Here is a 25,725-nt window from a genome sequence, read left to right as displayed (position 1 = left end):
GCAAACACCAAGCTGATCTCCCCGTGCTATGATGCTGCTTCCCACTAGCTATTTTACATTTGGTAGTGTATATATGTCGATGCTACTCTCACTTCGCCCCAGCTTCCCCCTCCTATCCCGTGTCCTCAAGTCCATTCTCTAGGTCTATGTCTCTGTTCCTGCCCTGCAACTAGGTTCATCAGTACCATTTTTTTCTTAAGATTGCATATATATGCGTTAGCATACAGTATATGCTTTTCTCTGAGTCACCTCACTCTGTATGACAGACTCTAGGTCCATCCACCTCACTGCAAATAACTCAATTTCGTTTCTTTTTATGGCTGAGTAATATTCCATTGTATATATGTGCCACATCTTCTTTATCCATTCGCCTGTCAATGGACATTTAGGTTGCTTCCATGTCCTGGCTATTGTAAATAGAGCTGCAATGAACATTGTGGTACATGACTCTTTTTGAATTATGGCTTTCTCAGGGTATATGCCCAGTAGTGGGATTGCTGGGTCATATGGTAGTTCTATTTTTAGTTTTTAAGGAACCTCCATACTGTTTTCCATAGTGGTTGTATCAATCTACATTCCCACCAACAGTGCAGGAGGGTTCCCTTTTCACCACACCCTTTCCAACATTTGTTGTTTCTAGATTTTTTGATAATGGCCATTCTGACCAGTGTGAGGTGATAGCTCATTGCAGTTTTGATTTGCATCTCTCCAATAACTAGAGATGTTGAGCCATCTTTTCATGTGCCTCTTAGCCATCTGTACGTCTTCCTTGGTGAAATGTCTATTTAGGTTTTCTGCCCATTTTTTTAATTGGATTGTTTGTCTTTTTGATATTGAGCTCCATGAGCTGTCTGTATATTTTGGAGATTAATCCTTAGTCCATTATTTCATTTGCAAATATTCTCTCCCATTCTGAGGGTTGTCTTTTCATCTTGTTTATGGTTTCTTTTGCTGTGCAAAAGCTTTTAAGTTTAATTAAGTCCCATTTGTTTATTTTTCTTTTTACTTCCATTTCTCTAGGAGATGGATCAAAAAAGATCTTGCTTGGTTTATGTCAAAGAGTGCTTTTCCTATGTTTTCCTCTAAGAGTTTTATAGTGTCTGGTCTTACATTTAGGTCTTTAATCCATTTGGAGTTTATTTTTGTGTATGGTGTTAGGTAGTGTTCTAATTTCATCCTTTTACACATAGCTGTCCAGTTTTCCCAGCACCACTTATTGAAGAGACTATCTTTTCTCCACTGTGCGTTCTTGCCTACTTTGTCGTAAATTAGGTGACCATATGTGTGTGGGTTTATCTCTGGGCATTCTATCCTGTACCATTGATCTGTATTTCTGTTTTTGTGCCAATACCATACTGTCTTGATTACTGTAGTTTTGTGGTATAGTTTGAAGTCAGGGAGCCTGATTCCTCCAGCTCTGTTTTTCTTTCTCAAGATTGCTTTGGCTATTCGGGGTCTTTTGTGTTTCCATACGAAATGTAAAATTTTTTGTTCTAATTCTGTGAAGAATGCCATTGGTAGTTTGATAGGGATTGCATTGAATCTGTAGATTGCTTTGGGTAGTATAGTCATTTTCACAACATTGATTCTTCCCATCCAAGAAAATGGTATATTTCTCCATCTGTTTATGTCATCTTTGATTTTTTTCAACAGTGTTTTATAGTTTTCTGAGTGCCATATCAGTATTGAATCAATTATTTCTCCAGCTTTATTGAGATATAATTGACATATAACATTGTATAGGTTTAAGGTGTACAACAGTGGTGTTGATTTGATACACTTACATATTGCAAAACGATTACCACTATAGCAATAGCTAACACCTCCATCACATCACATCATTACCATTTCTTTTTTTTTAATATTTATTTTTATTTGATTGCACTGGGTCTTAGTTGTGGCTTGCCAGCTCCTTAGTTGTGGCATGCAAACTCTTAGTTGTGGCACACATGTGGGATCTAGTTCCCTGACCTGGGATTGAACCCAAGTTCCCTGCATTGGGAGCTCAGAGCCTTAACCACTGCACCACCAGAGAATCCCCAACCTGTGCTGAGAACATTTAGGAACTACTCTCTTGGCAACTGTCAAGTATATAATATAGTATTATTAACTAAAATCACCATGCTAGACATTAGATCCTTAGAACTTATTCATCTTCTAACTGGAAGTTTATACTCTTTGACCAACATTTCCCTTTTCCTCTACCATGAATATCAGCTTTTAAATTTAAATTTATTAAAATTATATAACATTGAAAATGGTTCTTTAGTGGTATCAGCAGGATTTTACACATGGCTATCGGTTACTGGATTGGATGGTGCAATTTTAGAGTGCTCAGGAGCTAGGCCCTGTTGCCCACTGCCAATTCCCCTTAGCATGACCCTGGGCTGGACAGACAGGGAGTCTGATCAGAGGTCAATGCCTACATTCCAAAGTTTAACATTCTAGCTATGGTGATTCTCCTGTGAGCACAGCCTCTCTGTCTTAGGCCTGGGTCAAACTGGGTCACAATCTTGGAACAGGGGAGGGGTGTTTGAATTGCTGTTACTTATAGCTTGAAGACCCCAGAAAGCAGTTTGAAGGCTCAGCTATGTAACTCATGGCTGAATGGGCCCAAACGGACCATATGGGACCACTTCTGTTTTTCCATATGAAATAGTATGGTTAGGCCTAGAAGAGGCTTTCCCTTTTTAAAACTCATCGCATTGAGAAGGAAGGTTGACAATTTTCCTAGAGACCCTAAACTACTTGCTCAAATTAGAAATAATTTAAAAATTGAATGAGTGTCAGGAATGTCTATGGTATTGCTGGTTTCCAGTAAATGCTTATTGGTAAGTGAATTATTATTACTTCCAGTTATACCAGATTATCCAATAATGGCTTTCTTAACTGGGGGGAAGAAAGCAGATGATTTTTGCAGTTCAAGTTGTTTTACAACTTTCTGTAATTACAAATTTCTGTAATTAGGTTAAAAGAAAGTCCATTGTTATATAAATTAGTAAGATTCCACAGCTGTTATCTCTTCTAATCTCTTTTAGAAGTTACTATTTAACTAGGAAGGAATTAATTAATTTTTAAGTGTATATGAAAGAAGTTCTATGTGTGTACAAATATATATATATGTGAAGAATTTCTAAAGAAGCTGCTTGTGAAACAAATAGGGGTTTTACATCCTGTGAAACATCTTAAAATAAAAATAGTCATAAAATGCATGCTTTTTGGCTAGATAAGTTTTTATATAATCATATATATAAAATATATAGAAAATATTTAAATATAATTATATATATATATATATATATATATATATGTTAAAAAAAACCCTGTAAATATTGCCACAAGATGGCACTAAAATCTAATGAACACTCCAGTCTCTGGCTGGTCTTGTCTCCGAAGAGTTGGGGGGTGATTTACAGGAGATCTGTAGGAGGCAGTGGACAAAAAAGGCCAAATAAATAAGGCTGAAGGAAGATTGGAGGTAGATTAACATCTCCCTTTTGTCTGAAGGATAACTTCCCTCTCTCATTAGTGTGGGTATCTGTCATACAATGAATCTATAGGTTACTAAAGTTAACTATTAAAATGATTTGCTCTCCTTGACAAGTCAGTTTTATCCTTGCCGTTTGCCAGTGTATTGTGATGGGAGAGCAGCGGCAGTGAGGAGGCCATTAGGCACATCCCCTAGTTTGGGAGAGTTTATCCCGTGAGTGGTACAGTATTTGAAGTAGCCAGTCTTCACAGAGCTTGTCAAAGGATCCTGGACATGAAAATGAAGACCATGAAAAGAAGCTGCTGCAGAATACGGATTTTTCTACTTGTTTACTTTGGAATAATTTACCAACTGAATATTTTTAGAAATTACTGCAATATTGAGATTCAAGCTTGGAACACCTCATATAATATGTCTGAGAGTCAGGAAATGAGTGAATTGAATCCCTCTTCCTGATTCTTTGTATTCCAGTTTTAAAAAAAATACATGGTACAAAACTTTAATTGTTTGATACTTTCTTAATATTTGAAGCTTAAGGACATAGCCAAGATTCCCAAGCTATATTAAGATAAAGGAAAGCAGTGTTAACAATACAGCTATAAAAGGTTTTGATTAAAGGAAGAAAAATTTAGATTTTTCTAACAGGCAAACTGAAATTAAAAGAAAAGAAAAAGTTGCTAGATTGGAGCCCTAAACAAATGATCCAAAAAAAAAAAGAAAAAAAAAAAAACCCTTCCTTTCTCCCATGGGATTCCACTTGGAGAAATTATTTACTTACTGACAGTTCAGTTCCTTAGATCTGAAAAACAAAATCAAAAAAACAAAAACATTAGGCATTGTAGTGTAGATAATCCAATGTGAGGGAAGCAGTTTTGGTCACTTGAATGAGGATGGGCTCTGGGGGTTAGTGGCACTAATGTCGTATTTGACCTGATTATATCTGCGGCATCCATTTGGGGACCTACATCTCAACATATGAATCATGTGTGAAAACACCATGGCTCAGCTACAGCTGGCTGCCCGGGTTTGGGTGGATGGTTGGTAAAGCATTCTGGAGTCTGAGGTAAGAGACTCCAGAAAGTTCCAACTGAGTTCCTGAGCATTTAGGCGAATTCTCCACAGTCGTTTACTGATTCTTGCATAGGGTCAGGCATTATGCTAGGGCTTCAAGATGCTGAGATAAGACAGAATCCAGGCCCTCCAACAGCTTCCAGTCAGAGGGGGAGGCAAAAATATGAGGCAATAACCTCATCATGATGTAGTGGGTCTCTCCTTTCTGAAAACCCAGTAAGCATCCCACGGCCTCCAGAATAGATATGGCCCAACCTGAGTAGTTGGTTCCTCCATGACTGGCCTCCATCCTGAGTTTCACCTCTCTCTCTCTCCACCGAGGGCAGCCACACTAAGATATTCCCTGTTCCTAGAACTTGTCCTACTCTTTCCCACATCTCTGCTTTTGTTCAAGCTGTTCCTCCTTCCTGGGAGATCCTCCCTCCCTCCCTCCCCCTTCCCACCTCTTCTGTCCATTGAGATCCATTGGCTTAGGTTCTTCTAGCTCAGACATAGGTGTCATCTCCTGCAGAATTCAAGGAATAGATGAATTAAGTCCTGGTGGGAGCAGAAGACTGGGGATCTAGCACCCCACCACACACTGATTTGCTGTGTCCCAGCCTGCAAGTTTCTCCTCCCACTCCCTGGGGCCGCAGCCTATTCTTGCCCAATGGGGTGTGGGGTGGCTGGATTTTATTGTACTATTTACTCCAGACAGTTCTCTACCTTATGACCAGGATCCTAATTAATCCTGCCAAACCAGGGCTGAGTCTGCCTTTTTCTGCCTGGTAACTTCCTCCAAGTGGACCTGAAGTTCTGCAACCAGCCTCGACCTTCGCTTTTCACTGCCCCCCCTTCCCCCAATCTTCACCTAGGGACCTAGGCTGGGTGCCGAGAAGGGGGTAGGAGGCAGGACTTGTTAGAGCCAGAGGCTGGGCCCAGGCCTACCCAACTTACAGCCACCCTCTCGGAGATCCAAACCCAGGGCTCAGGGCGAGTACCGGGTGGAGGGATGGGGGCGGCGGTCTCGACCAAGGGAGGGGCCGCTTCTGAATTAAAAACAAAAAACCCCGACAGCCTTGCTTGGAATCAAACGTGTGTGTGTGTATATGAGTGTCTCTGTGTGTGTGCGTGTGCGTGTGTGTGTATTTAAAAACAAAACCACATTAAAGGAGCCGCTCCCTCCCCCACAGGTCCGACCACCCGCTGGGAGTTTGAGAAGCAAGAGGGCAATTTTGAGTGGGAGGGAGTCATCAACGGCCCGCAAAGTGCCGCCTCTCTCGGAACCGCTCGTCCAGGCTCCGCGGGCTCCGGGCAGCTAGCTCCAGCCCTCCCGCTTCGCGCGCACAAGCTGCGGCGAAGACGGGAACCCAGGTGCCGCCCGAGCCCCGCAGGGCCAGCCGCCGCGGCGTTGACTGCCCAGTCGCCGCCTCTCCCAGCCCGGCGGTCTGGGCCGTCAATCAAGCTCGCCCGGCCCCGCCCCTGGGCTGCAGCGGACGGCCAATCAGAGCCAAGCTCCGCAGCGATGAGCTCAGTCGGCTTGCTTCCCATTGGGCGGCTATATTAAGAAAGTCGCCGAACTCTTTAAATAGTGGGCGCTGGGGCCGCAGCCCGCATCTGCCACCGCAGTCTGGCTGCACTCGAGTGTTCTCTTGTACATTTGCTGAGGCCTAGAGAGACCCGGGAGGGAGCTAGGCCGGGTCCGCTGCTCTAGCCACTTTTTGCGCACAAAGGCGCCGACCCCAGGCCCGGGACGAGGCGAGCGGCCACCGCTCCGGAGCAGCGCGGAGACGCACGGCGCGCCCTATGCCCCGGCGCCCCCACCTACCCCGCCGCGGCAGCCCGAGCACAGCGAGAGAACGCGCCACCCCGGGGCCTGGGTGCAGCTAGCAACCCTTTCCCCTAGCGCGCAGCCCGAGGTGAGCAGTGAGCGGCGAGCGGGACGGCAGCGAGGCGCTCGCGGGCCCCCTCCTGCTGCCCGGGCCCGGCCCGCTCATGGCGGCCATACGTAAGAAGCTGGTGGTGGTGGGCGACGGCGCGTGCGGCAAGACGTGCCTGCTGATCGTGTTCAGTAAGGACGAGTTCCCCGAGGTGTACGTGCCCACCGTCTTCGAGAACTATGTGGCCGACATCGAGGTGGACGGCAAGCAGGTGGAGCTGGCGCTGTGGGACACGGCGGGCCAGGAGGACTACGACCGCCTGCGGCCACTCTCCTACCCGGACACCGACGTGATCCTCATGTGCTTCTCGGTGGACAGCCCGGATTCGCTGGAGAACATCCCCGAGAAGTGGGTGCCCGAGGTGAAGCACTTCTGCCCTAATGTGCCCATCATCCTGGTGGCCAACAAGAAAGACCTACGCAGCGACGAGCACGTCCGCACAGAGCTGGCGCGCATGAAGCAGGAACCGGTGCGCACGGATGACGGCCGCGCCATGGCCGTGCGCATCCAAGCCTACGACTACCTCGAGTGCTCGGCCAAGACCAAGGAGGGCGTGCGCGAGGTCTTCGAGACGGCCACGCGCGCCGCGCTGCAGAAGCGCTACGGCTCCCAGAACGGCTGCATCAACTGCTGCAAGGTGCTATGAGGGCCGCGCCCGCCCCGCCTTCCCCTGCCGGCGCGCCTCCCCCTCCCGGGCCCAGCCCCCACGAGCCCGGGGAAGGGGAGACCCGCGTGCCCAAGGACCCCACCGGACTGCCTGGTGTCTGCCTTCAGCCCCGGCCGACGTGGCCCGGCGGCTCAGGCTCTGGCGCCGGGAATCCGCGTGGTAGGCACCGGGCGCCTGCTTTCCAAGTATCTGTGCGTCCGGCTGTGTTGCACAGGCCTGGCCGCCCCGCTGAGTGCCAAGGGTCCCCTGACCACCCTTTAGAGAAGAGTCAAGCCTCTTCAGAGTGTGTGGCTGTGTGTATGTTCGACTCCCCGCCGCCGGGTTTTCACCCCATGCCCGCCTCTGCCTCCCGGAGACAAGCTTGGCACCGGGGTGCGGCCGCGCCCCATCAGATGTTCGTCCATAACCAGCGAGCGCCTGCTATCCCCTGTCTGTAACATAGACCTCGGGAACTGCGGGAGGGGAGGGCTGGGGAGGATGGGGTGTTATATAAATATAGATATAATTTTATTTTCGGAGGTAGGATGGTGTTATTTAATGGTGGTGGGGGGTGGAGTGACGGGGCGCTGGAACAGCTCCGGCCCAGCCTGGGTCAGGCGTCCATCCCAGCACGAACAAGACTTGGCCATCTTTCCAAACCCTGGGAAGACGTTTGCAGCCGACTTGGGGATGAGAGGACACAGCTTCTAGACTCATGGCTCCTGCGGGCCAGCCGCCCCCCCCCCCCCCCCCCGCGAACCCCCTCACCAGACACAGGCAGGAGGAGGGAAAGTGTGCTGCAGGTCGTTTTTGCCATAAGCGAACTTTGTGCCTGTCCTACAAGTGAAAATCGTTCAGTCCAAGAAACTGATGTTATTTGATTTATTTAAAGGCTAAAACTTGGGTGGTTTTTTTTGGGGGGGGTGGAAGAATTCTTTGCACAATTGTTTCATTGTTTGACATTTAATGCACTTGTCATTTGCATAAGACAGTAGCATTCTGACCACACTTGTACACTGTAACCTCATCTACTTCTGACGTTTTTAAAAAAATGATGACTTTTAAAAAAAAGGAGAAGAAAAAGAAACCACTAATTTTTTTTCTTTTGAAAAAAGTGGCAACACTGTTCTGTTTTGCGATTTTATTTGTGCAGGTATGCGCACTCTTTTGAGAAAGGGCAGTAACAAGTGTTAGAGCCTATCTAAAACCTTTTTTTTTTTACCCCCACAAGTCAGTCTCTAAAGCTGTGTGAAATTTTCTCTGCATCTCTGTACAGAGAGTAAACCTGCCCCTAGTGTCTCTTTTCTCCCCCTCCCTTCCCCATCCAGTGGTACTTCTACTAAATTGTTGTCTTGTTTTTTATTTTTTAAATAAACTGACAAATGACAAAGTGGTGAGCTTATGATGTTTACATAAAAGTTCTATAAGCTGTGTATACAGTTTTTTTATGTAAAATATTAAAAGACTATGATGATGACATTTATAAAATGGCTCTTGTGGTTTAATAATGTGTAAAAATATTCTTGTGAATTTGGGGGCAAGGGCAGAATTCTGCAGTGGAGTTCCCACCAACTCAGTTTCCCTCATAGTGTTTGTAAGAAATGGGGATGAAATCCCTTCGAGGACGTGTGGGGTTGCGTGGCCATGGGGGACCAGGTTCCTCCCGTCCCAGTCCCGGAGGTTACCCCGGCACCCAGTGCCCAAACCTTTGACCTAACATGTACTGTTTGTATGTCTTAAGCACTTGTGTCGAAGTCCATTATGGGGCCTTTGCTGCCTATTCTTTGAAACTTGGAAAGGTGTCATTTGTGCATTTAAAATTTAGATGACTTTTTTGTTGTTGTTGTTAATCACCAGTGTGGGACCAGGCTCTCTGTCCAAAAGACTGGTTCCTGGGTTCCCTTCAGATCCTCGTGGGGTTACACAATAACCCCACGATTGTAGGGTCTTATCTCTGGCCTGAGCTCCTGGGTGGAAGTTGGGGAGAGCCCAGATCAGAAGCTGATTCTTCTATCGTTGAAGATTCATCTGAAGGTCTATATGTAGCCTAAAATGCTTTATTCTAAATGCCAGGAGTGGCCGCATTACAGACAGAACACGAGGCTTTGGGTGACTGTTATTGAAAGTTGGGGCAGGCACACTTTGACGTGGAATCTTGATGAGCTCTAATTTCAGACAGTTAGCCTGCTGCAGTGGGTCCCAGAACCAGACAGGCAGATTTATCTTCAGAGACCGTATTAAAATCCCGCTACAGGTATGATGGCTCAAATCTGCCAGCCTCAGCAGCTTCGAGGAAAGGTAGCAGATACTGCCAACCTCTCCCAACTACCAAAGACGTGGTTTTTGTTTTTGGAATCAACACTTTCTGGGTTTCTAGCCCTTAGTTGCCTGCTGCCACTGCCCACCCCCGCCCCCCTCCCCCACCCCCGCCCCCACCAGCTCACCTCCTCCAGGCAGAAGCAGAGAAGGCCCCTTTTGAAGCCCTTTGCTTTAAAACTTGAGGCTTCTGTTTCCCTGTCTTTCCCTAGACTCCCAAGAGCTTTTGTTGAGTGAGGCAAGCCTGGTTGCTGGTGACTTTTCACCCACTTAAAAAACAAAACAAAACAAAACAAAACATTAACAGGGCCTCCTGCACAGCCAGGCTCATTGGCTGACAGAGGGGAATTGTCTGGGCAGCTCCAGGCACAGAGCAAGGAGAGGGTCCACCCAGGTTGGCTTCTCTAAGCCACTGCCTCATCCTTTCCTCAGCTCCTGGCCTCACTCACCTCTAGCCCTCAGCGTACTTTTTCTTCTTTCAAAGGCAAAAATTTCCACAGAAAAACAAAATGTTGATTTGCAAGTTTTACAGCTTGCAAATCCTTTGGTACCAGGGAGTGCAGGACTCTGTGAAGAGCTCAAGCTTGGGCTCAATGCCCAGTACTCAGCTTTGCAACCAGCCAAGAGCCTGGAGTCCCAGCCCCCGAAAGGGCCTTTTCTGGGTTTCCTGCCTGCTCAAATCTGCCTGGTACCTATAGCTGCCTTTTTTTTTTTTTTTTTTAATTTTAGGAAGACAACAAGCCAGGTGACACATGGCAGCCTGGGTTATGCTTGTTTTAAAATGCATGGCATTTAATAATCCTGCCGGAACACACTCTTCTTGCTGCATTAGATCCAACTGGAAAATATAAAGACGAATTGCTGTAGGCTGGAAAATCAATTAGGAAAAAAGAGGTAAAACATCTGGTGTTACTCTTAGGATATGAAAATTCATTTTGCACATTTAAAATAAATGTGCTGAGTTCATTTAATTGCCTGTTGAATGGTTTCGTGGAGAATAGTGGGGTGTTTCATTGATCCTGGGCATTTCGTAGCAAGGGGCATTGGCTTGGGTTCTTGTTTAATCTTAATTTGAAATCAATCTGGACTGTATTTCTAGGGTCTTTTTCACATGTGTTTCAGCGTACTTAGAACAGTGGTTTTCAAACTTAAGCGTGCATTAGAATCACATGGAGGGCTGGTTAAAACACAGATGGCTGGGCCTATCTTCCAGAGTCTCTGATCAGTATGTCCGGGGTGGGGACCAAGTGATGCTGATGCTGCTGGTCTGGGGACCACACTTCGAGAACCACTGGCTTAGAATAAAGGAGAGTTCATGTCATTGCACAGAGGAGGGAGGTCATTTCAGCAGGAAAGTAAATCACATTCCCGAGGCTGAGGGTGTAGTGCCCCGTAGTCCCGACTGCCCTACCTTAAAGAGCACAGCACTTTCAGAGAATTTCCCTCCCAGGATGACCCATACATAACCCCTATCTTCTCTTCTCCACATTCTTGTGCAACAGGGAGTTTAATGCCCTTCTAGAGATTTCTTTCTGCCATTCCGAATTCAGAACGCAACAGCACTCTGCTCTGCTGAGACAAGGGATACAAAAGCAAACAGGACACAATCCTTGCCCTGGTGGGCCAGGCAGTTCTGGGAATGCATCCACTGAGCATGCTCAAATGGGGGCGTTAGGCCCAGGGCACAACAGGAGCCCAGGGGAAGGTGGGGAGGGTGTCATGGAAGAGGAGACATTTGACCTAAGTCTTAAAGCAGGAGTGGGCGATGTGCAGATGAAAGATACAGCTTCTTTATATTACTGTGGGGCCTGGCCTCTGGGGAATAAAGCTCTCTTGGGTGAGAACTACCTTCTACTTGTAGCCCTTCTGGTATACATTTCTTCAGTCAAGAAAAATGATGTTACCCAGCCAAGTCAAACAGCCTCTCCCCGGCCCTCCCTGTTCACACACAGGCCGGGAGAGAAGGTTGGTGATGACGGTTTCATTGTTTTCTCTGTGCCTCCCAGGGATGGGGGGCAGACACAGGGCTAGCTTTGTGATAACTGTTCCTGGGAAACATGCAGCCTGGGCTCAAGGAGGCTGTGACACCACAAAGGGACCTCGTACTCCAGCTTGTTGGGGGACAGACCTTAGCCACTTTACTTGGTCCATCTTCTAGCTGGGGGGAGAAAGTGGGTACTCAGGCAGCTCCTTCAACTCTCAGCAGCCCCTTTCCTGGGCTGGGAGGTAAGAGCTGGCTAGAGGACCCCAGTTCATTCCTTCCAAATATTTATTGTTGACTAAAGGACTCTGTGCCTGGCACTGTGCTAGGAGCTTGGGACTCAGTAGACAAATAGGCAGGCATGGTCCCTCCCCTCACAGAGCTTTCAATCTCTATGTGTGTCTGCACAAGTAATAATAATGATGATGATGACAATAGCTAATGTAGGCATCAGGCACTGTTCTAAGCTCTTCATCTGTATTGTTTTATGTGTGTATTAATTATCTATCATTGTCTAACAAATTATCCCCAAACTTAGTGGTTTAGAACATTTATTTCTTCACCATTTCTGTGAGTCAGGAATCCAGGCACCCCTTAGCTGAGTCCTCTGGCTCAGGGTCTCTCCTGAAACTGTAGTCAAGGTGTTGGCTGTGGCTCGATCGATCTCCAGGCTTGACTGGGGAAGGGTCTGCTCCCCAGCCCTCTCATATGGTTGCTGGTAGGATTCAGTTCCTCACTGGCCAAGGCCTCCTTTGAGCTCCTTGCCACGTGGGCCTCTCCGTTGGGCAGTCCAACATGGAAGCTTGCTTCATCACAGCAAACGAGAGAGAAGAGCCAGAGAGAGACAGTGTGGGCAAGGCAGAAGTCAAAATCTTTCCTAACTTAATCTTGGAAGTAACATCCCATTGCTTTTGTTGTATTCTTTTTATTAGAAGCAAGTAACGGGGTCCAGCCCACACTCAATGGGAGGGCATTACCCAAGGGCATTCATGGCAGAAGGTGGGGTCGTTGGAGCCATTTTCGAAGCTGCCTACCACAATCGTCCATGATGACTTTGAGGTCAGTGCTATTATTCTCAATTACTGATGAGGAAACTGAGCCGTAAGAGGTTGGATAACTTGCTCAGGGTCACAAAACTCATATGGATTTGGAAACCCAGGCAGTCTGGCTCCAGCACAACAAACTTACATATGTGGTGGGATGATGATTTGAGAAAAATCACCCTGAATGCAGTGTGGAGGATGGATTGGATGGAGAGGGGAAAACCAGAGGTCAAAGATCAGTGAGGGGCTTCCCTGGTGGCGCAGTGGTTGAGAGTCTGCCTGCCGATGCATGGGACACGGGTTCGCGCCCCGGTCCAGGAAGATCCCACATGCCGCGGAGCGGCTGGGCCCGTGAGCCATGGCCGCTGAGCCTGCGCGTCCGGAGCCTGTGCTCCGCAACAGGAGAGGCCACAGCAGTGAGAGGCCTGTGTACCGCAAAAAAAAAAAAAAAAAAAAAAGACTGGGCTGCATGGAGGGTCCAACAGTCCTCCGATACCGCATGCGTGGAATCAAGCAGGTAAATCACTCTGTTTTGACATGAGCTACGTGTGACACAGCAATGACAAGTAACCAGCTGTTTTTGGTGCAGGGGCTGAGTCCAGGGAAGTTAAGAAAGTGCTCCTGTGAGGCCAGGCTTTGGGCGCTGACAACACCAGCTGAGGGAAAGCCTTCTCTGGACCCCACCCCTGCCGAAATCACAAGGTACTCAGGCCCGGAGAGATCTCTGGGGAAGTCCTCCCAGTGATCCTGAGATGAGCAGGCAGTGAAAGCACATGTCTGGGGCCGCAGGCCACCCTCTGCAGGGTCACCTGGGGGACTAGCAGTGCTCAGCGGTTTGTGGATGCCGGGGCTGAGCTTCGAGCATCAGAGGAAGCTGGGCAGTTTTGGCTTCTGGGTTGGGAGCCTGGCACAATTGGCCATGTTTTTCATTTTAGAAACCATGATCCAAACACACAATTCTTTTCTTCTATTTTTCTTTCTTTTCAGGATCTCTTTATATATATATATTTTTTTTAATTTTTATCGGAGTAGAGTTGCTTTACAATGTTGTGTTAGTTTCTACTGTCCAGCAAAGCGTACCTGCTCTACGTAGACACAGATCCCCTCGTTTTTGGATTTCCTTCCCATTTAGGTCACCACAGAGCATTGTGTAAAGTTCCCTGTGTTCTTCAGCAGGTTCTCATTAGTTATGTATTTTATACATAGTATCAATAGTGTATGTATGTCAATCCCAATCTCCCAATTCACAAAGCAGTAGTTAGATGCCACAAAGTAGGTGGCAGTGCCTTAATCGTATGTGTGTTGTCAGTCCCAAGGGCCTCTTCCATCCTTGTCAAGGGGAGTTCTAACCTTCTCTCCTTTCATACAACACTGAAAGCACAATTCTAAGGGCTCTGCAACTAGGCTTTGGGTTTTTATCACTCTGTGTGACCTCTGTCCTCTGGCTGTCATTTGGAGCTATTTTTCTTCTCCCTTCAATCCTGAAAAGGGAAGAAACAAATGTTCCCAGAAGCAAGTTTCTCATTACTTTGTTAATGATTGATTTCATTTGATTCCAGAACTTGTTTAACCTTTGGATAAACAATCGAAACCTTCTGGAGGCACCTAAGAGGAGTGCAGGAATGCATGTGCTATTTAATTCTGGAGAGCTTATAAATGGGACTCTGACAGAATAAAAAGTATTATTTATGTGAGTGCTAAAAAAAGTCACTTGTAAAATACACACTTGTCCGTAGCGGCCAAATATGGGAAAGTGTGAGATCTGGTCGCATAACCAGGCTGGCTCTGTAAATGGGACGTTCTGTCCATCCATCCTCTTCCTCTTGGTTGAGCAATTTTGTGGCTACAGATTTCCTCCTAGAAAGTCGAGCACTGTAGGCCAAATGGAGACCCAGCCTACACGCATAAGAAAACACGAACATAAACGAGCCAGCCCGGGATCTCTGAAGCTGTTCTTATCTGTGCCAAGGGAGAATTGTTCAAAGTTTTTACTTCATGGGTAATGGTAGAAATTACAGACTGTATAGTTGGTTACCTGCCAAATCTGAAAGAACAAATCTGAAATGCAGTGAAGGCATAAACAATTCAAAGGGAAAAAGAGTACTAATGGGGCTTAAAATGCCACGAGTTCTCTAGCAGGCTGATAGGATCCAACCTCCGTCCATGACCTAGTGACCAACTAGTAAGCTGTCTCACCAGTTAGCCGAGGGAATTCAGAAGGCCCAGCACTACCATGAGTGGGGTGCAGAAGAGGCCCGACTCTGGGTGAGTGTAACCCTCTCATCCTCAGCTGGGTGTGGGAAGAAATCACGGGTGTGGGAAGAAATTGCAGCTCTGGGAGTTTGCCGGAGACCTCAAGAAAAAGGAACAGGGGTGGAGCAGTGCAGATGTGTCCCCCGTTCTGTCACGTCACTTCTCCCCCTGTATTGTTCATCTTTGTCACCTGCAGTAAAGGCAGTGTGCGTGGTGGGAAAATCAAGGCTTACAGGCAGCAGCCCTCACTCTCTCCTTCACTGTCTGGACATTCTTGATCCAATTATTTTTACTCTCCACTGCCTTAGCTTCTTTATTTGTACAATGGAAATAATTCTGAAGATTAAACAAGATCAAACCAAGTACTCAGCACAGACCCAGCTCATTCTAAGTCCTCAATAAATCTTGATTCCCTTCCCTCTGTTGGACTCATCTTAGCACCTTAAGCACAAGTAGAGGTGGATTAAACTTTACTGGATAAATGAGCGTATAGTAATAACCACTCTTTTGTTTGTCAGGGGCTTTTTCAACTATAAGCTCCTCAGGGTATCACATTATACTCATTTTTAAAGCCCTAGCATCCAGCGCGGGGTCTGACACGTGGTAGGTACTTAGTAACTACTAAGTTACTGAATAAAAGCTCGAGTTCAGAGGGTCCTTGATAAACTGGAGATTCTCAGGGTTGCATAGGATGAATTTCGCACTCAGGGAAGAAGTGCGCAGTGTGCCGGTCCCAGAGGATGTGGTGGTAGAATCTGAGCCATCTGAGTGCCAAAGGGAAGGCTATGGGGTCTGGGGAGCAGCAGGCTTTCTTCCTAGGAGCACGGTGCTCATGTGTCCTCAGCAGAGGTTGTACGGGCACTATACCAGTCTGTTGGCCCAGTGACACATAGGGAGGAGCAGGGTGGACAGGGCGCAGAGCCCAGCAGAGCCTGCACACCCTCCCCTTGCTGACGTGGCCACAGAGTGAAGGAGAATCAGCAATTTCTCCAGGCGAAGCAAATACCAGGAAAAATGCTGACAACCTCTAAGTGATGGAGAAACGTATGCTAGAAAGATCCAGCCATGATCTGTGCGTGCAAGACCCAGGGCTCAGCTGTTGCATTTGTAACCCGAGAAAGAGAGTCCCTGCCTGTTATGCAGCTCAGCAAAACCGGCAGACCCCACACCCCACCATGAAAGGGAAAACAAAGAAATGAGGAGACTTGATCATCTGATCACAGCGCCTCTGACAGCAAGAGCCCACAGCTTTATTTCTGTGGGAGTTTTACCAAGCTTACCACAAGTGAGCTGGTACAGTAAGTGCTTTAAGTCTGGGCAAACTGGTTCTCCTGGCACGGAGGTAGGAGCCCAGCTTAATTAGACTGCGGGATTAGGCTGGAGCAGAGGCCTTTGTTCAGAGTTAGCTCCAATTTTGTTTGTTTTTTTACTTTCTCATTAAATAAGAACAACAACAAAAATTGTATCGTCAGGGATAGAAGTACAGGAGGAGGGGTACAGCATGGAAATTCCCATTCAAATATGAATCGCTCCCTGTTCACCCTTCCCATCTTTTGGCTTTTTCAGAAAGCTGACCTTGAACTTGAGTTCCTGGTAATGCCTGACCTTGATGGGATCTGGGTTAGTGTCCTGGGGAGGGCTGGTTGCTGAACGGAGACTTGTTTGTTCCCATCTCACTTTGGCAGGTTTTCTCCAGGTGACTTGGAAATAGATGCTTAAATCGGCTCAGCTGTGCCAACTTCCAGGTTCTGAGGAGTCTGGGCCAAATCTGGAGGTTTGTGGTCTGGTGACCCCCAGGCCTGGGGAGGTTGCACTCTGGCAGTCAGTGGTAGAAGGCGATGTCAGGGATGGTCACTTGCCTTGTCATTTGTGGAAGCAAGGTCTAATTTCAGAGACTGGGCTGGAAGCAGCCATCGGGATGAGCTGGCTCATGGCGCACCCTCTTCAAACCACACTAAGATTTGTGAGGCCCCTCCTTGGTCAGTAGGCCAAAGGCTGAAATGCCATCTGAGTTCAAGGAGGCAGGACTGACACTGGATCTGAACTCGCTTTCTGAAGGGCGCTAGACTAGCCCATATGATGGGATGGCCCATCAGACCCTGGCAGTCCAGGAATCAGAGAGCGAGAAACTCAACCAGTTAGGGCTACCAGGAATGGGGTCAGGCCCTGATGAAAAATTTTGAGGGCTCCCTCACAAGGGCAGACAGGATAAAGATCTACATGTGGGATTTGATCCAGCTCACATCTGGACCCCTGATCCCTGCTAATTAGTATGGTCCCCCCATCATAATGGGCCCTGCGACCTGCCTGTGTGCGTGGCTGGTGAAGGCTGCTAAGCTAACGAGCGAGCTGAGGCAGCAGGCTTGGGGTGAGAGCAGTAGGATGGGCTCCGGGCTCGGGGCTAGGACCCTCGAGAGCTCTTCCGCAAGGAGAGCTGGGCTTCCTCTCTGGGGGAGACCTCCTGCCGCTTCTCAAACACAGCTGCTGTACCTTCAAGTGATAAACCCCATCTTGATCTAGCTCATGCTTCTGGGCCCAGAGCTGGTGGGAGGAGGAAGGTGGGAAGCCGCACCCTCCTTTCCCTGCTTCCCAGAACGAAGGTCTGGTGCCCACCCTGTCGTCCCCTTGTGTCTTTGCCCTTACCCTGGCTTCACCAGCCTTTCACAGCAAAGCTGGCTGGAGAGCGTCAGGACCAGGTGGGGGAAATCACCCAAAGGCCGCCTGGTCCATTCCACACACATGGTTTGTACACCTACTGTGTGCCAGGCCTGGGCGAGCCCCGGGCGAAATTCCCATCTCTAGGAGCTCTCTGTGGTAGTGCTTCCTTCACCATCCGAGTATTTCAATAAACAGAATAGAGGGCAGGGCTGCCAAAATTAGAATCCTCTATTATTTGTGTCTTGGGAATAAACGTGGTATTTAAAGGGTAATTGTCTTTCCATTTCTCGTGGGTAGTGGCTGCTCTGTGCCTCTGGGGCCTAGACAGGTTTGCTCTGTAGGCTTTGCGGTAAATATCACTTCCTTGGGGAAGCCTTCCCTTGACCTCTCAAGACTGGGTGGGATAGCCCACCTACATGCTCTCCAGTGCCTTGCCTTCCCCTTATCCCAACACTTACCATCGTATTCCAGAAGCCACCAGAAGACTGTGAGCCCTGGAGGGCCGAGACCATGCCTAGCATGCTGGCTGGGACACGGACGGTCTGGTGGGTGAACGAGTTGATTGGTCCAGTCTATGTGGGGCTTCAAGGGAAGAACCAACAGGAGACGTTCAAGGGGCAGATTTTGGCTCAAAAGAAAGAAAGATACTATAGCGGTCAGAACATGAGTCAAAGGTCATGAACTCTGCATCACTGAACATGTTCTTGCCGCAGCTGGATGACCCCAGTTCAAAATGTCATAGAGGGAATTCAAGTATCAGATTGCGGAGCTCTCAGGAGGCAAGGCCTGCTGAAGATGCTCCCAGGTGCTGGAGAAGAACAGGATGAGGGGCGTTAGCTAGGGGTGCTCCTTGCAGAGGTCCCCATGAAGAGACAAGCCTGAGTTTTGTTCCCACTAAGTCTTCAAAGCAGGGCTCAGACGTCATCTGCCTTCCCTGACTTCCTCTATCTTCCTCTTCTGCTCAAAACACATTGTTCCTTTCCTACCATTTCTTATCCGTTTTATTTTATTTTATTTTATTTTTATTTATTTATTTATTTGGTTGCACTGGGTCTTCACTGCAGCACGTGGGATCTCCGTTGCTGCGTGTGGGATCTTTAGTTGCGGCATGTGGGATCTAGTTCCCTGACCAGGGATCGAACCCGGACCCACTGCATTGGGAGCATGGAGTCTTAGCCACTGGACCACCAGGGAAGTCCCTCTCATTCATTTTCGATGGGATCTCCTAGAGTATGGGGACCGTGTCTTACTTATAATGACTTGTATCCTGGGCATATAGACCTGGGCCTGGCACAGGTGCTGAGTAAACATTTGTTGAATGACGGACTGCATGAGGACCTTTCGTGTAAGACAAAGAGCTTGTGGCCCTACTGGGGAGGCAAAAATAGCACATGTGCAAAGAATTCAAGGAACAATTTAATATTGAACTGTATGGCTTTCTGCCCCAGCGGTTGGTTCATGAAGGAGATAGCTCAGAGTCCGCTGGCCTGCCAGCCATGTCTGAAAGGTCTGGGGAGGGACGGAAGCAAGATGCTTCTTCCCCTGCTAGAATGTGAGCGCCACGCGGGCACGGCCTTTGCTCACTGCTGGGTGCCTGGCACGAAGTAGGTGCTCAATAAATATTCACGGATTGGAGGCACTTTAGTTATTATAGTTTAGTTTTCTTAAAGCAGATAGAAATGGTGTTGACGATTAACTTGTCCTCAGACTATGAAGGTGAACTCCAATAGGAAATACACAGAATCAGAACATCCCTGCAGAAAGCGCTGGCGTCATGGCACATGACCTGTGCAGTCACACAGAGCCAGCGCTCAGAGGAGCCCTGATCTTAGATAATGTGATGCTGTTGCCATCTCGAAATTCTCAATTTTTGAACAGGGAGCCCCTGTTTTAATTTTGCATTGGATCCACAAGTTATGTAGCCGATTCTGTCCACAGAAGGAGATACTATCAATCCATAGCCTGGGCTGGCGGAAGCAAGGAAGACTCTTTGGCTCTGGGCACTCACCTGGCAAACTGACTTGCCCTGTGGACTCTGGGCAGCTCACGGGGGCTCTGGGCAGCCGTTCAGGTGCTGTCTCCTCTTTTCTGCCTGGTCCGAATCTGCAGCTGTTGCTGTTGTTTTGTTCCATCTGCCCTGAAGTGACCTCAGGGAGTGGCAGAGCAGCCACAGCCAGTGACTCACACCTCCTGTCAGTCCATTGTGCTGTCACTGCCATGGGGAGGACTCTCTCCCTACCAGTCGGACCCTTTTATGGTACACTTCATAAACAGTGGCCTCACCAGTAGGGTTCTAACAGGAACTCCCCACCCTACCCTTTCAAGGAATTTGGGGCATTTTGCCTCCTGGGTTGGAGGACATTGAGTGGCACCCCCAGAGTATCACTTTCCAGCTCTTTAGGGGTGAATCCAAGGAATCTTCTAGCTAAGAATGAGTTTACGGACAACTGGAGCACCATCTCAGGGTGGGGGTGATTTTTCTCTCCCTCTCGTTCAAGGTCTTTGATTCTTGCTGGGCTGGAGCCCTCCTGCAATGCCCAGAGCCCTGCTCATTTCTCTTAGGGACACCACCGAGTTGTCATGGTTATAAGGCACGTGGTGGCAGAGTTTCACAGGATGAGCACCTTCTGTCCCAGGGATCCGTACCTGGTGGTCTAGCGGGATGAGCTGGCCACTGGTAGAGTCACACTTGATCCTGAGAAAAGCCACCCTCTGTCCCTAGAACACAAGACAGTTAGGGTGACTGGGCTTTGAAAAGGGGATCCCAAGAGCCATACCCAAGCTGCCCAGCCCCTGTTGCCCACTGTCTCCTGCTGCTGTGGGGCAGGGCCCGGAATGGAACCAGCAGGTTCATGACGTCCCTGAAAGGCTGCTTTGGTGAGTTTCCAGATATGCTCTGGTTGTCCAGTGAGCAGTCATGAGTGTGTGTCCCTGGCATTGTTTTATCATGAACTTTTCTGGCTGTAGTCAAGGCTCACTAACAGGACAGGTGCATGCCAGACGTTTAAATTTGCCCCAGAGTACTTCTTAACGTTTGCTACTTAGAAAACAGAAAAATGGGAATTCAAGTTCATGAAAAGAAAACAAAGATTGTGAAGGTAGATTTTTACAATTTCAAAGTCAATGCCGTTACTAGAATTAAGATTTTTTCCCGTAAGTTACTATTGTTTTAAATTTCCTTTTTTTAAAATTAAAAAAAATTATTTATTTATTTGGCTGCTTCGGGTCTTAGTTGAGGCACACGGGCTTTTCTCTAGCTGCGGCTTGGGGGCTTAATTGCCCCGCGGCATTCGGGATCCTGGTTTCCTGACCAGGGATCCAACCGGAGTCCCCTGCATTGGAAGGTGGATCCTTTGCCACTGGACCACCGGGGAAGTCCCTTAAATTTCTATACACTGCCAGAAGTGGGAGGGAGACCACAGGTTATTCAGTCCAATCCCTTCATTTTTTTTTTTTTTTTTTTTTTTTTTGCTGTACGCGGGCCTCTCACTGTTGTGGCCTCTCCCGTTGCAGAGCACAGGCTCCGGATGCGCAGGCTCAGCGGCCATGGCTCACGGGCCCAGCCGCTCCCCGGCATGTGGGATCTTCCCAGACCGGGGCATGAACCCACGTCCCCTGTATCGGCAGCATCGGCAGGCGGACCCTCAACCACTGCGCCACCAGGGAAGCCCCAACCCCTTCATTTTAAAGATGGAAAACTGAGGTCCATGGAGTGTGGGGGGCTGCCCAAGGTCACACAGCTCATTAGGAGCAGAAGTAAGAACCCTGGTCCCCTCCAACCCCCCAGGCCCCTGCTCTCTCTCCAACATGTTTCTTAAGATATTTTAGTTATTAACTAAACATTCACAGTTAAAGATCTGAGCAGTTGCTGGAGCAGGGCATGCTATGTTTTCAGTCCATTGGCAGTATAACCTCAGTGGATTTTATGAGTACAGATGGTCCCTGGCTTACCACGCTTTGACTTTGGCTTTTTCAACTTTTACGATGGTGTAAAAGTGATACACATTCAGTAGAAACCATACTTTGAATTCTGATTTTTTTCTGGGCTAGTGATATGCAGTGATACCCTCTTATGATGCTGGACAGTGGCAGCCACAGCTGTCAGTCAGCCGTATGCTCATGAGGGTGAACAGCCGACACACTTACAACCACTCTGTACTCAGACCCATCCTGTTTTTCACTTTCAATACAGTATTCAACCAATCAGGTGAGACAGTCAACACTTTGTTATAAAATAAGCTTTGTGTTAGATGATTTTGCCCAACTGTAGGCTAATGTAAATGGTCTGAGCATGTTTAAGCTGGGCTAGGCTTAGCTATGATATTTGGTAGGTTGGTGTATTAAATGCACTTTCTACTTAAAATATTTTCAACTTATGATGGGTTTATCGGGACACAAACCCATGGTAAGTGGAGGAAGATCTGTATCGTTCTTTTATTTCATCATTTATCGCCAACACTTTCGTGAGCAAATGCTTTGTGCCAGGTCTTGGGGTCAGTACTAGGAATACCAAGTAGAATCAGATACGGTTTAAGCTCTCAAAGGCAACTTGTACCAAAAGTGTGTGTGTGTGTGTGTGTTCGTGCATGTGGATGCGTGTGCCCCCAGCTAGAAGCCCCGTCCATAGTGTCTTTTACAAGAGATCACTTTGCCTTCCAGTTAGGAAACTGGCTTCGATAGCTCTGGTCCAGTGACTTTGAAAGTCAGAGGAGTTAACATTCCCAGTGTCCCATTAGGTAAAGGTGTTTTATTTCCAGCCAGAGCTGGAGGAGGATTCACTGGTCCTGAGCATGCTGTCTCATTGGCTGATGGAGGCGTCTGTGCCAATGATTAGACACGAACATATGTGAGATCACACACACACACACACACACACACACACACACACACACACACACACACGCAGAACGAGCCCTAGAAGTGCAGACTCTTAGTTCTGGATTATAGGATTCTTCTTTGTCAGATGAGACAGTTGAGACCCAGAGTAGTTTAACCACTTGCTTAACTTGCTAATTAGTTAATCCAGATAGCTAGTGGATTCCTTAAACCATTTAAACTTTTAGTTTATTCAGGAACTAGAAAAAGGGAAGGGGTTTCTCTTAGAAGTGACTTCATCTGAAATGTCACTGCTCCTAAGATAACATCTTGGAGAGACATCAAGGCGGCCGTGGTCTCTGCAGTTCCTTCATAGAACCCCAGGAAGTCACAGCTGTTAGGGAGGATTCCAAGCGACTGGAAGTCACATCAGACTGTCCCAGATGCCAGTTGCCCCCTCTGACAGAGGCCTGAGACACCCCAGCTGGGGCTGGGGCAGGTGCTGGGCAAGCTTCCATCTCCCCCCACTTCCAGCCCATAGAGTCCCTATGGGGAGCTGGCAGGGCGGCGGGAAGGATGAAGGATGTGTTCACATCACAGGTCCCACCACAAGATGTTTTGGTTTAAGCATGGGATTATTGTTCTCTCTTCAAAGCCCAGTGATAAAAGCCTCTCAGGTATGCCCTGCAGAGGCAGGAGACTTCGCTGCCAGACCTTCTCTCAGTGAGTAAGTTAGCCCATCCACAGTCTCAGAACCCAGGGCTCCTTGAGTGGGAGAGACATCCTAGTCGACTGAGTACAAGTTCCCACTGATGGGTTCCTTCCAGAATATTCTGCTCCTGCTTGCACTCCTCCAGAGACAGGGCATGTGCTCCTTTACAAGAGCACCGTTTCCAGCTTTCACGGGGAAAGGCCACTTTCCTATAATGTCGATCTGGGGTCTCAGCCCTGCAGCCGGGGGGCTCACCCTGCTCTCTGCTGTCTGCTGCCTGTGGAGGTTTGAGTCCAGTGTGTATAGTGCTCCAGGCCAGTCATCCACAGGTCAGTGCTTGGCCACCCGTCCTAGACGTGGCTGTGAGACCCTCGCCCTCCTCTGCACAGGGGGCTCCTGAAAGAGTGAGCTCCAGATCTGCTGGAAAACCAAAAGCCAAAAAGTCCAGTTGCAGACTGACCAAATCAGAGATAAATAGGGCTGTGGTCTCCCTGGCCTCAAGGGTTCTCAACAACATGGAACATAGAAGCCGCAGAGCGATTGGGATTTCCTACCCACTACCTTGCAAACTCTGCCATAAGTGCATCTTCTCAGCCCGGGAGCTCGGTTAGACGCCCCAGAGCTGCGGCCTCTCCTCTATTCCTCTCTGAATCCTCGCTCTCAGCATAAATTCTAGCTGGAGGCAGAGAGCTTTCTGGGTGTTTTAGAAATAGCCAGAGTACGAACCACTATACTGCCTGCTGTCGTCGATTTTATGGGCTCCAGCTTGGGGATTCAAGACTGCAGGCTCACTCTGCACTGTGTTCTGGGCCACTGGTCACAGGAGCCCGTGGTCAAGGGAGCAGTGGAAGTGAGTGGAGATCTGCGCGCTGGGGCAGGAACCCCAGCTCCAGTGTCATGTAAGACTTGATGGTTAACCACCGGCCATTTGGCTGACATCAAGTAAGTGGCGGAGGCCAAGGCTGGGCCAGGTTGCAGCGCATCTGGGGGAACTCTCGGAACAGAGTGTGACCCTGACGTCCCAGAGGTGACCCTGGAGGACTGGGCAGTGTTTGCCTGGACTGTTTCTGTTTTTGTTTTTGTTTTTTGCGGTACGCCGGCCCCTCACTGCTGTGACCTCTCCCGTTGTGGAGCACAGGCTCTGGACGCGCAGGCTCAGCGGCCATGGCTCACGGGCCCAGCCGCTCCGCAGCATGTGGGATCTTCCCGGACCAGGGCACGAACCCGTGTCCCCTGCATCGGCAGGCGGACTCTCAACCACTGCGCCACCAGGGAAGCCCTGGACTGTTTCTTAATGAACTCTCCCAGGCACCTTTCACCCACTCAGCAACGTTTATATTCAGCAGAGTAATCCTGGCGAAAACGACTCTTTGATTGCCTGCCTAACTGGATGAGCAAACCCCCTAGGGGTTATTTGAACAAGAGTATAAACGATCTCAAGAATGTGACCTGACCTAGTAAGTACAGGGGAAAATAAGGAAAGCTTCTGTGAGGTCTTTGGGGATTAAGTGGTGGGCGTGAGGGGTGGGTGGATGACTCTGTCCTGTGTCCTGTTTCTTATGCACCAATAGGGGCACCATCTAGAAGCAGAAAGAACAAAGGGGAGTTCACCTGCTCTGCAGTGGGCTAGGTAGCTGCGCAGGCCTGTGCACTTAGAAAAATGCTGTTTACGCTTCCCATCAACACACAGTAATGACTCTAGGAATTAATGTTTGTGCTTGGGAGAATGTGTGTGTCCGTGTGTGTGTGTGTGTGTGTGTGTGTGTGTGTCTTCATTTGATGACCTACAAGAATGAGGGGGCTATTTGTCCTGTACATGGGTGGAGAGACGACCTAGGAGAAACCCCAAATGTAGTATCGCAAAGCCCAAGGCCGATGTGAATTATCCTGCTGAGCCGCAGCCCGACTTGAATTATCCTGCGAGGCCAACAGTGGCATTGGATTACAGTTACACTAAATAATTCAGCCTGGGAGGTAGACTGCGAAGGATTATGGTGTCGCCCAGATTACTTAACTAAAGAAGAAAGTGGAAGAGGCAGATCATCCTAGGGTCAGACCACATTGTGTCCACTCAGGGAGATGGCTTGGGGTTTCCCTCAAGCAGGGAGGGAGATCCACTCTGTAGCGGTGGAACTCTGGAGTTGCTCTCAGGAAGAGTCATGGATCTGAGCTTGAGCTCTGTTCAGCCCTCGGTCTGTGTGAAGCGGAAAAGCCCGTCGAACTCAGCCACTGCCTCATTCGGGGTGAGGACCCTCTTGTGATTGGGAGACCCTTTTAGGAGCAACCGCCCTGTCTTGATTCCATCTCCTCTCAGCCCAAGGCTGCCACCTAGGCTGCTGTCACCAGGCCTACTCCCTGAGGAGCAGAGACATTGGCTACTGTGCCCAATCCCCCTCAGATACCAAGGGACGAGGATGACTATATACTGCTTTATACTGCTTACTCGGAGGCAGTTTATTTGAAACTGATACAGAATTCTTAAAATTAGTAAAGAATTTTATAATTTATAAAATAATTATAATTATACTCCAATAAAGATGTTAAAAAAAAAAGACAGTATGGTACTGGCACAAAAACAGAAATATAGATCAATAGTACAGGATAGAAAACCCAGAGATAAACCCATGCATATATGGTCACCTAATTTATGAGAAAGGAGGCAAGAACATGCAATGGAGAAAAGACAGCTTCTTCAATAACTGGTGCTGGGAAAACTGGACAGCTACATGTAAAAGTATGAGATTAGATCACTCCCTAACACCATACACAAAAATAAACTCCAAATGGATTAAAGACCTAAATGTAAAACTAGACACTATAA

General features: G+C 48.2%; 1 protein-coding gene, 1 long non-coding RNA gene and 1 other non-coding gene across 3 annotated transcripts; 1 reads left to right on the top strand and 2 right to left on the bottom strand.

The window, feature by feature from the left end:
- Positions 1-3,226: 3,226 nt before the first annotated feature.
- Positions 3,227-5,905, bottom strand: LOC117203239 (uncharacterized). Its single transcript, XR_004485928.2, has 3 exons — positions 5,005-5,905; positions 4,269-4,289; positions 3,227-3,421 (listed from the first exon to the last, which is right to left on the bottom strand). It is a non-coding gene; the product is annotated as an uncharacterized LOC117203239 (long non-coding RNA).
- Positions 5,906-6,142: 237 nt separating this feature from the next.
- Positions 6,143-8,614, top strand: RHOB (ras homolog family member B). Its single transcript, XM_004274853.4, has one exon. The coding sequence runs from the start codon at positions 6,536-6,538 to the stop codon at positions 7,124-7,126; it is 591 nt and encodes a 196-aa protein (XP_004274901.1). The 5' UTR covers positions 6,143-6,535; the 3' UTR covers positions 7,127-8,614.
- Positions 8,615-13,712: 5,098 nt separating this feature from the next.
- Positions 13,713-13,838, bottom strand: LOC117203293 (U6atac minor spliceosomal RNA). The gene has a single exon (XR_004485991.1). It is a non-coding gene; the product is annotated as a U6atac minor spliceosomal RNA (small nuclear RNA).
- Between the last annotated feature and the right edge of the window lie 11,887 nt (positions 13,839-25,725).

This window comes from Orcinus orca, chromosome 13 (assembly GCF_937001465.1).
Source record: "Orcinus orca chromosome 13, mOrcOrc1.1, whole genome shotgun sequence".
Taxonomy (NCBI): domain Eukaryota; kingdom Metazoa; phylum Chordata; class Mammalia; order Artiodactyla; family Delphinidae; genus Orcinus; species Orcinus orca.
Note: the sequence above shows the minus strand (reverse complement) of the source record. Positions and strands in the feature narration are given on the sequence as shown.

Excerpts from the sequence above, each read along its gene's own strand:
- RHOB (XM_004274853.4), top strand. The coding sequence starts at position 6,536 with ATGGCGGCCATACGTAAGAAGCTGGTGGTGGTGGGCGACGGCGCGTGC.